The sequence below is a fragment of the Neoarius graeffei genome, chromosome 20, assembly GCF_027579695.1.
Source record: "Neoarius graeffei isolate fNeoGra1 chromosome 20, fNeoGra1.pri, whole genome shotgun sequence".
Lineage (NCBI taxonomy): Eukaryota > Metazoa > Chordata > Actinopteri > Siluriformes > Ariidae > Neoarius > Neoarius graeffei.
Genome location: NC_083588.1, coordinates 45,862,964 through 45,875,348, shown reverse-complemented (window position 1 = coordinate 45,875,348; position 12,385 = coordinate 45,862,964). Strand labels below are relative to the sequence as shown.

General features: G+C 41.8%; 1 protein-coding gene across 1 annotated transcript in view; it reads right to left on the bottom strand.

Moving 5' to 3' along the window:
* The window catches only part of LOC132869058 (uncharacterized), a 92,598-nt gene that overhangs the window by 58,147 nt on the left and 22,066 nt on the right, over window positions 1-12,385 (bottom strand). The window contains exon 2 of the mRNA XM_060902412.1: window positions 9,065-9,932. Within this exon, the coding sequence (XP_060758395.1) occupies window positions 9,065-9,932 (868 nt within the window). The remainder of the gene's footprint in view (window positions 1-9,064; window positions 9,933-12,385) is intronic.

Below are 12,385 nucleotides of genomic sequence, written 5' to 3'. Positions count from 1 at the left end.
CCCCAAAGACATGCAGGTTAGGTTAATCAATGGCTCTAAATTGAATGTGAGTGTGAATGGTTGTTTGTTTCTGTGTCAGCCTTGCGATAACCTGGCGACTTGTCCAGGGTGTACCCCGCTTCTCACCCATAGATAGACTTCAGCTTGCCTGTAGAACAGGATAAGCAGCTACAGATAATGGATGGATGGATGGTCTATCTGTTATCTGTAAAAAAGAAAAGAAAGCACAACTTTATTCATCACACACTTGTGAAACTTCCTCTCTGCATTTAACCCATCTGAAGCAATGAGCATACACACCCAGAGCAGTAGGCAGCCATGCTAACAGCACCCAGGGAGCAGCTGGGAGTTAGGTGCCTCGCTCAAGGGCACCTCAGCCCAAGGCTATCCCATATTAACCTAACCTGCATGTCTTTGGATTGTGGGGGGAAAACCGGAGCACCCAGAGGAAACCCACACAGACAACATGCAAACTCCACACAGAAAGGCCCTTGCCGGCCACTGGGTTCAAACCCAGAACCTTCTTGCTGTGAGGCGACCGTGCTAACCACTACACCACCAGTGTATCTGTAGCCGCTTATCCTGTTTTACAGGGTCGCAGGCAAGCTGGAGTCTATCCCAGCTAACTATGGGTGAGAGGCGGGGTACACCCTGGACAAGTCGCCAGGTTATCGCAGGGCTGGATGATCAAGACTACAACCCCGATTCCAAAAAAGTTGGGACAAAGTACAAATTGTAAATAAAAATGGAATGCAATAATTTACAAATCTCAAAAACTGATATTGTATTCACAACAGGACATAGACAACATATCAAATGTCGAAAGTGAGACATTTTGAAATTTCATGCCAAATACTGGCTCATTTGAAATTTCATGACAGCAACACATCTCAAAACAGATGGGACACGGGCAATAAGAGGCTGGAAAAGTTAAAGGTACAAAAAAGGAACAGCTGGAGGACCAAATTGCAACTCATTAGGTCAATTGGCAATAGGTCATTAACATGACTGGGTATAAAAAGAGCATCTTGGAGTGGTAGCGGCTCTCAGAAGTAAAGATGGGAAGAGGATCAGCAATCCCCCTAATTCTGCGCCGACAAATAGTGGAGCAATATCAGAAAGGAGTTCGACAGTGTAAAATTGCAAAGAGTTTGAACATATCATCATCTACAGTGCATAATATCAAAAGATTCAGAGAATCTGGAAGAATCTCTGTGTGTAAGGGTCAAGGCTAGAAAACCATACTGGGTGCCTGTGATCTTCGGGCCCTTAGATGGCACTGCATCACATACAGGCATGCTTCTGTATTGGAAATCACAAAATGGGCTCAGGAATATTTCCAGAGAACATTATCTGTGAACACAATTCACCGTGCCATCCGCCGTTGCCAGCTAAAACTCTATAGTTCAAAGAAGAAGCCGTATCTAAACATGATCCAGAAGCGCAGACGTCTTCTCTGGGCCAAAGCTCATTTAAAATGGACTGTGGCAAAGTGGAAAACTGTTCTGTGGTCAGACGAATCAAAATTTGAAGTTCTTTATGGAAATCAGGGACGCCGTGTCATTCGGACTAAAGAGGAGAAGGACGACCCGAGTTGTTATCAGCGCTCAGTTCAGAAGCCTGCATCTCTGATGGTATGGGGTTGCATTAGTGCATGTGGCATGGGCAGCTTACACATCTGGAAAGACACCATCAATGCTGAAAGGTATATCCAGGTTCTAGAGCAACATACAGTGGTGCTTGAAAGTTTGTGAACCCTTTAGAATTTTCTATATTTCTGCATAAATGTGACCTAAAACATCATCAGATTTTCACACAAGTCCTAAAAGTAGATAAAGAGAACCCAGTTAAAGAAATGAGACAAAAATATTATACTTGGTCATTTATTTATTGAGGAAAATGATCCAATATTATATATTTGTGAGTGGCAAAAGTATGTGAACCTTTGCTTTCAGTATCTGGTGTGACCCCCTTGTGTAGCAATAACTGCAACTAAACGTTTCCGGTAACTGTTGATCAGTCCTGCACACCGGCTTGGAGGAATTTTAGCCCATTCCTCCGTACAGAACAGCTTCAACTCTGGGATGTTGGTGGGTTTCCTCACATGAACTGCTCGCTTCAGGTCCTTCCACAACATTTCCATTGGATTAAGGTCAGGACTTTGACTTGGCCATTCCAAAACATTAACTTTATTCTTCTTTAACCATTCTTTGGTAGAATGACTTGTGTGCTTAGGGTCGTTGTCTTGCTGTATGACCCACCTTCTCTTGAGATTCAGTTCATGGACAGATGTCCTGACATTTTCCTTTAGAATTCGCTGGTATAATTCAGAATTCATTGTTCCATCAATGATGGCAAGCCGTCCTGGCCCAGATGCAGCAAAACAGGCCCAAACCATGATACTACCACCACCATGTTTCAGAGATGGGATAAGGTTCTTATGCTGGAATGCAGTGTTTTCCTTTCTCCAAACATAACGCTTCTCATTTAAACCAAAAAGTTCTATTTTGGTCTCATCTGTCCATAAAACATTTTTCCAATAATCTTCTGGCTTGTCCACGTGATCTTTAGCAAACTGCAGACAAGCTGCAATGTTCTTTTTGGAGAGCAGTGGCTTTCCCTTTGCAACCCTGCCATGCACACCATTGTTGTTCAGTGTTCTCCTGATGGTGGACTCATGAACATTAACATTAGCCAATGTGAGAGAGGCCTTCAGTTGCTTAGAAGTTACCCTGGGGTCCTTTGTGACCTCACCAACTATTACACGCCTTGCTCTTGGAGTGATCTTTGTTGGTCGACCACTCCTGGGGAGGGTAACAATGGTCTTGAATTTCCTTCATTTGTACACAATCTGTCTGGCTGTGGATTGGTGGAGTCCAAACTCTTTAGAGATGGTTTTGTAACCTTTTCCAGCCTGATGAGCATCAACAATGCTTTTTCTGAGGTCCTCAGAAATCTCCTTTGTTCGTGCCATGATACACTTCCACAAACGTGTTGTGAAGATCAGACTTTGATAGATCCCTGTTCTTTAAATAAAACAGGGTGCCCACTCACACCTGATTGTCATCCCACTGATTGAAAACACCTGACTCTAATTTCACCTTCAAATTAACTGCTAACCTTAGAGGTTCACATACTTTTGCCACTCACAAATATGTAATATTGAATAATTTTCCTCAATAAATAAATGACCAAGTATAATATTTTTGTCTCATTTGTTTAATTGGGTTCTCTTTGTCTACTTTTAGGACTTGTGTGAAAATCTGATGATGTTTTAGGTCACATTTATGCAAAAATATAGAAAATTCTAAAGGGTTCACAAACTTTCAAGCACCACTGTATGCTTCCATCCAGATGACGTCTCTTTCAGGGAAGACCTTGCATTTTCCAACGTGACAATGCCAAACCACATACTGCATCAATTACAGCATCATGGCTGCGTAGAAGAAGGGTCCGGGTACTGAACTGGCCAGCCTGCAGTCCAGATCTTTCACCCATAGAAAACATTTGGTGCATCATAAAACGGAAGATACGACAAAAAAGACCTAAGACAAGACTGCAATGTGGTTGGTGGTTTGACCATCAGGCAAGTTCCAGGTGAGTTTATGGATGTTCTTATGTGGGAAGATGGTGACTCCAATAATGCAGTTGTTGTCCAAGCAAAAGTCTGCAAAGCGCCTGCCATTTTCGTTCATTCCACAACCGTGTTTCCCCAAAGCTCTCTCAAAGTTGGTATTATCAGCCCCAACTTCAGCATTCATATCTCCCATGATCAACAGCATATTATGCTGTGGGACTTTTGAGGTTGCTGTCTATAGTTGTTCATACGAGTTGTCTTTGTCCTCGTCCTCAGCTTCATTTGTTGGTGTGTAACATTGCAGTATGATGAGTTTGCAATGTTTAGAGTTGAAGGGGGTTCTGATCAACCTGTCACTATAACCGACACATTGCTTGTCACCTGTTTACCAGTACCAGTCCCGTAGCACTCACTAATACTAAGGATGGTATCTTTCCATCTCACTAAGGACTTGAGCTGCTTTTGATGTCTTGTACATGATGCAAGCATTCCATATTCCAATGCAGATCTTCTCTTTGGGGCCAAGTAGATTATCTATCACACCTCTGACTTCTGTTCTAAGACTTTCATCAGGTGTGGTCCATACTTGCCAACTTTTCAAAATTCTCATGGGGGAGAAAAGTGTGTGAACGACATTTTCAATTGGACGAGGGTATGATGTGCGGTTGAAACGATAAAAACAGTGGATCCCAATTAATTGCAAACCATTTGAAATTTATACAATTAAAGAGTTTTTGAATTGTTGATATTGTTCTATCAATTACTATAGGTTCTGGGATTCATGTATCAGGCATGAGATAGCTCAGAGTGAAAGATCTGAAATAATACTTTTGTCTTGAATTTTAATATAATAACAATGACAGGGAAGTCTTAAATCAAATTTTTAGCTGAAAAACATTGTATCCATACAGAGAACCACAGAAAATTACACAAGTGACGCTTTAGAAGAATGTTTATAATTTCTTAAAATAGTCACAGTGAATGAAAATATTATTGGATTGCATCAAATGTGTTTTCCTTCTGTAAGCTCATGTAAAAATACAGAGAACTATAATCTCATCTCATTATCTCTAGCCGCTTTATCCTTCTACAGGGTCGCAGGCAAGCTGGAGCCTATCCCAGCTGACTACGGGCGAAAGGCGGGGTACACCCTGGACAAGTCGCCAGGTCATCACAGGGCTGACACATAGACACAGACAACCATTCACATCTACGGTCAATTTAGAGTCACCAGTTAACCTAACCTGCATGTCTTTGGACTGTGGGGGAAACGGGAGCACCCGGAGGAAACCCACGCGGAGAACATGCAAACTCCACACAGAAAGGCCCTCGCCGGCCCCGGGGCTCGAACCCAGGACCTTCTTGCTGTGAGGCAACAGCGCTAACCACTACACCACCGTGCCGCCTAGAGAACTATAATATCATCTCATCTCATTATCTCTAGCCGCTTTATCCTGTTCTACAGGGTCGCAGGCAAGCTGGAGCCTATCCCAGCTGACTACGGGCGAAAGGCGGGGTACACCCTGGACAAGTCGCCAGGTCATCACAGGGCTGACACATAGACACAGACAACCATTCACACCTACGGTCAATTTAGAGTCACCAGTTAACCTAACCTGCATGTCTTTGGACTGTGGGGGAAACGGGAGCACCCGGAGGAAACCCACGCGGAGAACATGCAAACTCCACACAGAAAGGCCCTCGCCGGCCCCGGGGCTCGAACCCAGGACCTTCTTGCTGTGAGGCGACAGCGCTAACCACTACACCACCGTGCCGCCTAGAGAACTATAATATCATATAGAAATTAAATTTTAATAAGATTTAACCAAAATAGTAACAACTCAATTAAATAAATACTGCACTGTCTTAGTACTACTAAAATGCATCTCTCTCACTAAACACTTTCCAACAGAATTTTTAAAAAGCACTAGAAATCCTCTCAAAATCCTGTCGGAATGCATCAAAGGAATTTGCTCATTTGCAAACTTTGACTGAAAGTTTTCAAACAAAATTTAAAAATGGCACTATAAATACTACCATACTATCAAAATATACTCCACAAAGAAATTCACTCGAATGCAAAATTTTAGTACGACCAAAATACACTCACTAGTAATCTTTCACCCTCAAAACTCGATCAAAATCAATCACTTTCCAGATAACTCACTTGTAAACTTTCACTTAAAACTTTCAAACATAAATTCAAAATAGCACTCAGACACGACCACACTATTCAAATACACTCACCAAACAAATTCTCTGTCATGCAAAATTTCACTAAACACTTTAGAAGTTGTACAGTTTGTTTCTGAAATGGTATGGAAGACGAGTTTAATTTCACACTCAAATGTCCATTATATTCTGATTTAAGGTACCTTTACCTTAAAATGTGTAACTGGCTGGTCGAACATTTGCTTATCCATGGAAATTCATTCTCCCATGCAACCTGGTATCTCATCTCATTATCTCTAGCCGCTTTATCCTTCTACAGGGTCGCAGGCAAGCTGGAGCCCATCCCAGCTGACCACGGGCGAAAGGCGGGGTACACCCTGGACAAGTCGCCAGGTCATCACAGGGCTGACACATAGACACAGACAACCATTCACACCTACGGTCAATTTAGAGTCACCAGTTAACCTAACCTGCATGTCTTTGGACTGTGGGGGAAACCGGAGCACCCGGAGGAAACCCACGCGGACACGGGGAGAACATGCAAACTCCACACAGAAAGGCCCTCGCCGGCCCCGGGGCTCGAACCCAGGACCTTCTTGCTGTGAGGCGACAGCGCTAACCACTACACCACCGTGCCGCCCGCAACCTGGTATTTGCATTCATATTTTTGCCGTTTGGTATTGGGTTTAGTGGCCATGATAAATGACTGCTTGTAAAAAATGTTGGACAGCCTGGGTGAATCCTACATTACGGTGTTAACCACTGCACCACTGTACTTATTATTATTAGTAGGACTCATAATGATATTAATAATTTATACATTAGCTTTATACCCCTCATGCAGTCCATCCCTAAATGAGCAAAAAACATCTAAGCCTGTTCTTACGTTTCACAATTCACTCAAAGCCAGGTGTATATAAAAAATCATAAAACCCTTCACTGTCTTGCAGCCAAATATCCTGACTCACTTAGAAATAAACCACATTAGGGAAAAATAATTTGGTATTGTCTTGAAAGCAGTCTGGCTAGAACCTCTGCCATTTATTCGCCTTCCCATTAAAGCAGTCATTTACAAGTTGCAAGATAAATGTGTAAACAAACACTTAAAGGTACAGTTTATATTACATAACAGTTTCTATTACCATTTGAAAGTGATTTGGAATATTGCAAAGCAGCTGCTCTTGCCTAGTTTGTTCATTAAATATACAATTTATAAAATTTAGAGTCATCTGTTGCTTATAAAGTAAACTGCAGTGAAATCATTTGCAAACCCTGTTCTTCTCTCCAAGTGACACTTTCCCCTCTGCTGAAATTACATATGCACAAACAGAAGTGAACAAAGACATTAGCGATATTCGTTGCATGGCAACAATAAAAATCATACTTTTTCTCAAAGTACGCAGCACTGTTAAAAAATGACACACTGTAGCATTAGTGATGCTCCTTGTTGAAGCAGAACTACTCAGGCATGTAAACTGCTTAATACTTTATTAAAAGCATTAAAAACAGACCTTGGAAATTAATTTCATCCCAAACAAGGCTTAAGGAGAAACTTCACCCCAAAGCCCAACGTGTTTATTGCATGTTTATTGCATGTATGAAGTGTCTGATGATTCACTCAGTGCAATCTTAGTTTATTGATAAATCTCAAACCTGTGAAATACAAATCCTACATCATTTTAGAAATAAATAACCTTTTATTTCTTTTTGTGCTTTCATGTGCACATATATTATTGCCCTAAATTACTGAGCAACAATGGTATTCCTATTTGCTACATATACACCAGGAAAAAAAAATGAAATCATAGTAACTCGCTTTGAAAAGACTGGTGGAGCTGTTCTTTCTTCTTTGCAGCTTCAGCAGTTCTTCATAAGCAGGCTTTTTTCAAGTGTTGGAGGCACAACACCTCCAAATTGATGTGATGCGGCATGATAATTAAAGCCAAGGGAAATGAGAAAACGAAGTAAACACTGCAGCATCGACAAAAATCCATTAAATTTTGATCTTGAATTGTAACAAGTATAAAACAAGACACCAATCTTACACATTTTCAGATGAAGTGTAAAGTCAGAAAAAAAGAGCATACTTTGAGGATAAATGGACACGTTATCTTTTTAACTGAGAGATTTACATTAAAAATTCCTGGGGCAGACAAGTTTACATCATTTACAATCAGGGCTTTGAACCGGTTCAAGGAACGAAAACGAAAACCGGGAACTTTTTCTATTTCACATGGAACAGAAACGAAACCAGAAACTTTATTATTTATGTTCCGGAACAGAAACGCTTATTAAAAATAATGGTAACCGGTTAATACCGGTTTTTATTTCGTTCCTCAAAGTTTCCGTAGCCTACAAATAAAAAAGTCATTCTTCTCCTGCGCAAGTTTCTATGACCCGCTGGGGTTCACTTCCTGTGTGACGTTCGCTGACAGAATGGAGAGAGCGGGAGGGTGGACTACTATCACGTCTCCCCATCTTAAATAAGAGGTAAATATTGCAGTCTATCGTTATTCAAAAACATCAAATTCAAACACGATATCAATATATTTGTCCACGTTAATGAGAGGCTCGCGAACATTAAATGACGTTAACCTCTGTTAGCCTATCAATGCATAGGGCCTGACTAGCCTTTGGTAACACACTAAACGAATTATCTTTCATTTTTGGCACTTTTTCTGTTTGTGTAGATGGGAAGACATACTGAGAATCCAAATCGCCAACATTTGAAATAATAATTGTTTTGAATTATTTCTGGTCTTATTTAATGAAGGTTGTAATAGAATTAGCCTACATTTGGCTTAAGCTGGATGAGACAGAGACATAATTTTATAGCCATTTGTTAAACAGCTGACAGGGAACGTAATTAACCGTTCCGGGAACAAAATTTTTTTGTTCTAACCGGTTCGGGAACGTCTATTTAATGGTGGAACCCAAAACCGGAAACATTAAAATTCCGTTTCTGTTCGGAACGAACCAATAGGAAAAAAATTCTGGTTCAAAGCCCTGTTTACAATTAGATCATACTGACAAGGATCAGACTGACATATCAATGTATCATGTGTTACAGAAGGCAGTCTGACTTTCCTACGTGACTGCATATTCAAACGAAGAACTTTTGCAAAACACATAATAAATATTTAAAAACATCAGACAGTTCAATACTCCAGAACAACGGGTTGGTAAAGGAGGAGTATACTCTATGTTTGAGGCTGAAAGCCCATTTGCTGTATACTCTGTCTTTATCGATGAGGTGCTGCTTTAACAGGTGAAGCTGCAGTGAAGCTCTGGTCACAGACAGAGCAACTGTATCACTCATCATGTTTGCGTTGGTGCTTCTTCAGACAGCGGCTGTCACTGAAACCGCGCTCACAGTGGGCGCACCGATACGGCTTCTCTCCTGTGTGACTACGCACGTGTCGCCGCAGGTTGCTCCTCCTGCTAAAGCTCTTGGAGCACCAGGTGCATAAGTAGGGCCTCTCTCCAGTGTGTGTACGCAAGTGGCGCCGAAGGTCAGATGTCTGGTAGAAACCCTTGCCACACCAGTTGCATCTTAAGCCTCTCCCATGAACTACCTGGTGCTTCTGTAGCTTTTTCAGTTCTGTGAATATCTTTCGGCAATGTGAACATTTGTATAGCACGTCATTGTGCACCTCTTTACTCACATTCTCCAAGCTCCTTGTCTGATTCGTCTGAGCTGTGCTGTGGAGCTCTCCTCTCTCTGTTACCTCTGGAATCAAGGCATTATGGCTGCTTTTGCAGGGACTGCCCATTCTCTGAGAGGATTCAGGGCTGTATGAATGACCTGAGTCTGTAGGAAGGTCAGTGTCTGGTAATGATACTGGAATTTGCTTCTCTTCTAGTTCAAACTTCACCCTTTGCAGTTTTACAACGGGCAACAACACTTCTTGAAAGGTGTTCTCATCTGTGTTTGCAGAAGGGGGATTCTCTGTGCAAAAGTCCTGAGGTCCTGAGGTTTTAACCTCAGGATCCGGCTCTTTTTTGCAAACTGGTACCAGGTCTTGTGTTTGTGGCATCTTCTGCCCAACTGAACCTTCACTTAATACTTGGTTCTGGTTCACTTCTAGAGGTTCTGCTTGTTGTTCCAGGTTCAAGCCCCACTCCTTTTGTCCACATGGAGAGATTTCTTCTGGGCCAGATTTGGAGGACTCGTAGAATGGGTCTGGACAGTGAAAAGAAAATAATTACTGAATATTATTTTAATAAGAAGCAATTTGAATTTAACAGTAAGGTGCTAATAAGCAACACGCTATGGGATATTAAGTACAAGGTTACCTTTTTCCCTACAGTTCACAAATCAATTTAGAACTCCGTGTGGCTGCGTTAATATAGAACCCACATAAACTCTAGAATTAACATACTCTTACTGAAAATGAACAAAATTGGAGAAAGAAGCTGACCATCTCACATGCAATAAAGGGATAATTTGCATGTCGTTTTTAAAATGAGCACCCGCTTTCTAAACATTTTATTTTTCATTCATCTCATTATCTCTAGCCGCTTTATCCTGTTCTACAGGGTCGCAGGCAAGCTGGAGCCTATCCCAGCTGACTACGGGCAAAAGGCAGGGTACACCCTGGACAAGTCGCCAGGTCATCACAGGGCTGACACATAGACACAGACAACCATTCACACTCACACCTACGGTCAATGTCAATTTAGAGTCACTAGTTAACCTAACCTGCATGTCTTTGGACTGTGGGGGAAACCGGAGCACCCGGAGGAAACCCACGCGGACACGGGGAGAACATGCAAACTCCGCACAGAAAGGCCCTCGCCGGCCACAGGGCTCGAACCCAGACCTTCTTGCTGTGAGGCGACAGTGCTAACCACTAATCATGCCCCTGTGATTAAAATATTTTAAATATTTGTTTAATCTCATAGGAAAACAGCAAAATGCAGGGAATAAAAGCAATAATATACCTTCTGAACACAAAAATTAAATTCAATTTTATTCAAGGATGACGATTTGTTTAAATTTATTTTTAGCATTGGCTTTGGAGAAGGCATTCTCTGGATTAATTCAAAACCATTTAAGGTTGGTGATGGACTCTGTCAAGGATGCGTCTTGTCTCCACTCCTCCTTGTGGTTTTCCTGGACAGGATATCAAGACAAAGCCAAAATAGGAGAATTGTCTAGAATAGCAAGCTAGAAATAATAACTTTGTTGTTTGTAGAAGTGTCCTTTTGGCATCATGCTAAGTGGACTTTTGGCATGCACATGAACGTTTTGCTGCTGAATGTGACACAGCTGTGATTAAAATACGCATTTCCAAATCCATGGCTATAGTTCTCTCTCAGAACAGAATAAGATGCTCCATCAGGTGACAGATGCCGCCTTTCCTTTGGCAGAGGAATTTAAGTTATCTTGGGATCTTATTAAAAGTGGATATGAAGAATGTGAGATTGACAAACAGATTGGTTTAGCAGCAACATTGTTGCAGTTGCTGTACCAGTATGTGGTGATGTAGCAGTGTCAGGAAAGCACACTGGAGGTGGATGCAAATGCAGTTTAGTGCTTATTAAGCACAGGTAGGCAAAATCATAGACCCCGTCCACACGTAGCCGGGTATCTGCTAAATCGAAGATATTTTTCTACGTTTTGGCCTGTCATCCACATGAAAACACATCAAAAACGAATATTTAAAAAAACTCCGGGCAAAGTGAAGATTTTTGAAAACTCCGTGTATGCCTTTTCGTGTAGACAGAGATAACCGGAGTTTTGCGTTTTAGAACGTCACAATCTGCGCCAAAAAAATGACGACAAATCTGCCCTGACATCAAACGTGCGACCTTTGTTTACTGCAGAAGCCAGATTAAGCATGGACTTAAGCTAGCCGCACACCACGGCGATCCACGCGGTACCGAACCGACCCATTTCAGAGCCGACTCCCGACTGTTGACGAGTGCAGTCGCGATTGAAGCGACACGTGACAACTTAATAGCTTTGTGATTGGCTACTGGATATAGTTACTGTTAAATCCAACACTTGAAGATGCTACAGGCTGAATTACAAATGACACAACACGGAATATGTAGCGCATTATCTAGACTGCATGAGCTATTATTCCCAACCTTAAATAGTGCACTTATATAGGGGAGTTAAAGCGATTTGGAATTCAGCCACACAACTTGAGCAGAGTGGCTTTCCAGCCCACTGTGTCTATGGATAAAGCTTCAGTCTATGGAATTACAGTATATACCTGCATTAGGTGCTACCAACACGTATTTCTCGCGCTAGAAATTGTGTTTAATGATGTCACGTGTTATATGCGAAAGATATGATTGGCTATTGCTAGCGACTCTCGCCGATCAGTCTGGCTCCCGATTAGTTTTTCGAATCGGCTGTGAGATGAGTCGGTACCATCGAAAACTAGTCTTTATGCCTGACTCGCGACTTCAGTTGGCTCGGTACGCTGAAAATCGGCGTAGTGTGCGGCTAGCTAAAGAGTAATGGATCGGAGTAGTGCCTTGAAAGCGTTAATTATTGTGCAGGTGCTATTTACATGTTTAATTTTAGAAGCCCAACTACTGCTCCAAGAGCACAGGCGATGTGATTAGGGGGTAGGATTTGGGGAAATAGCCATCTACAGGTTTGGAATGCTTATGAATGTG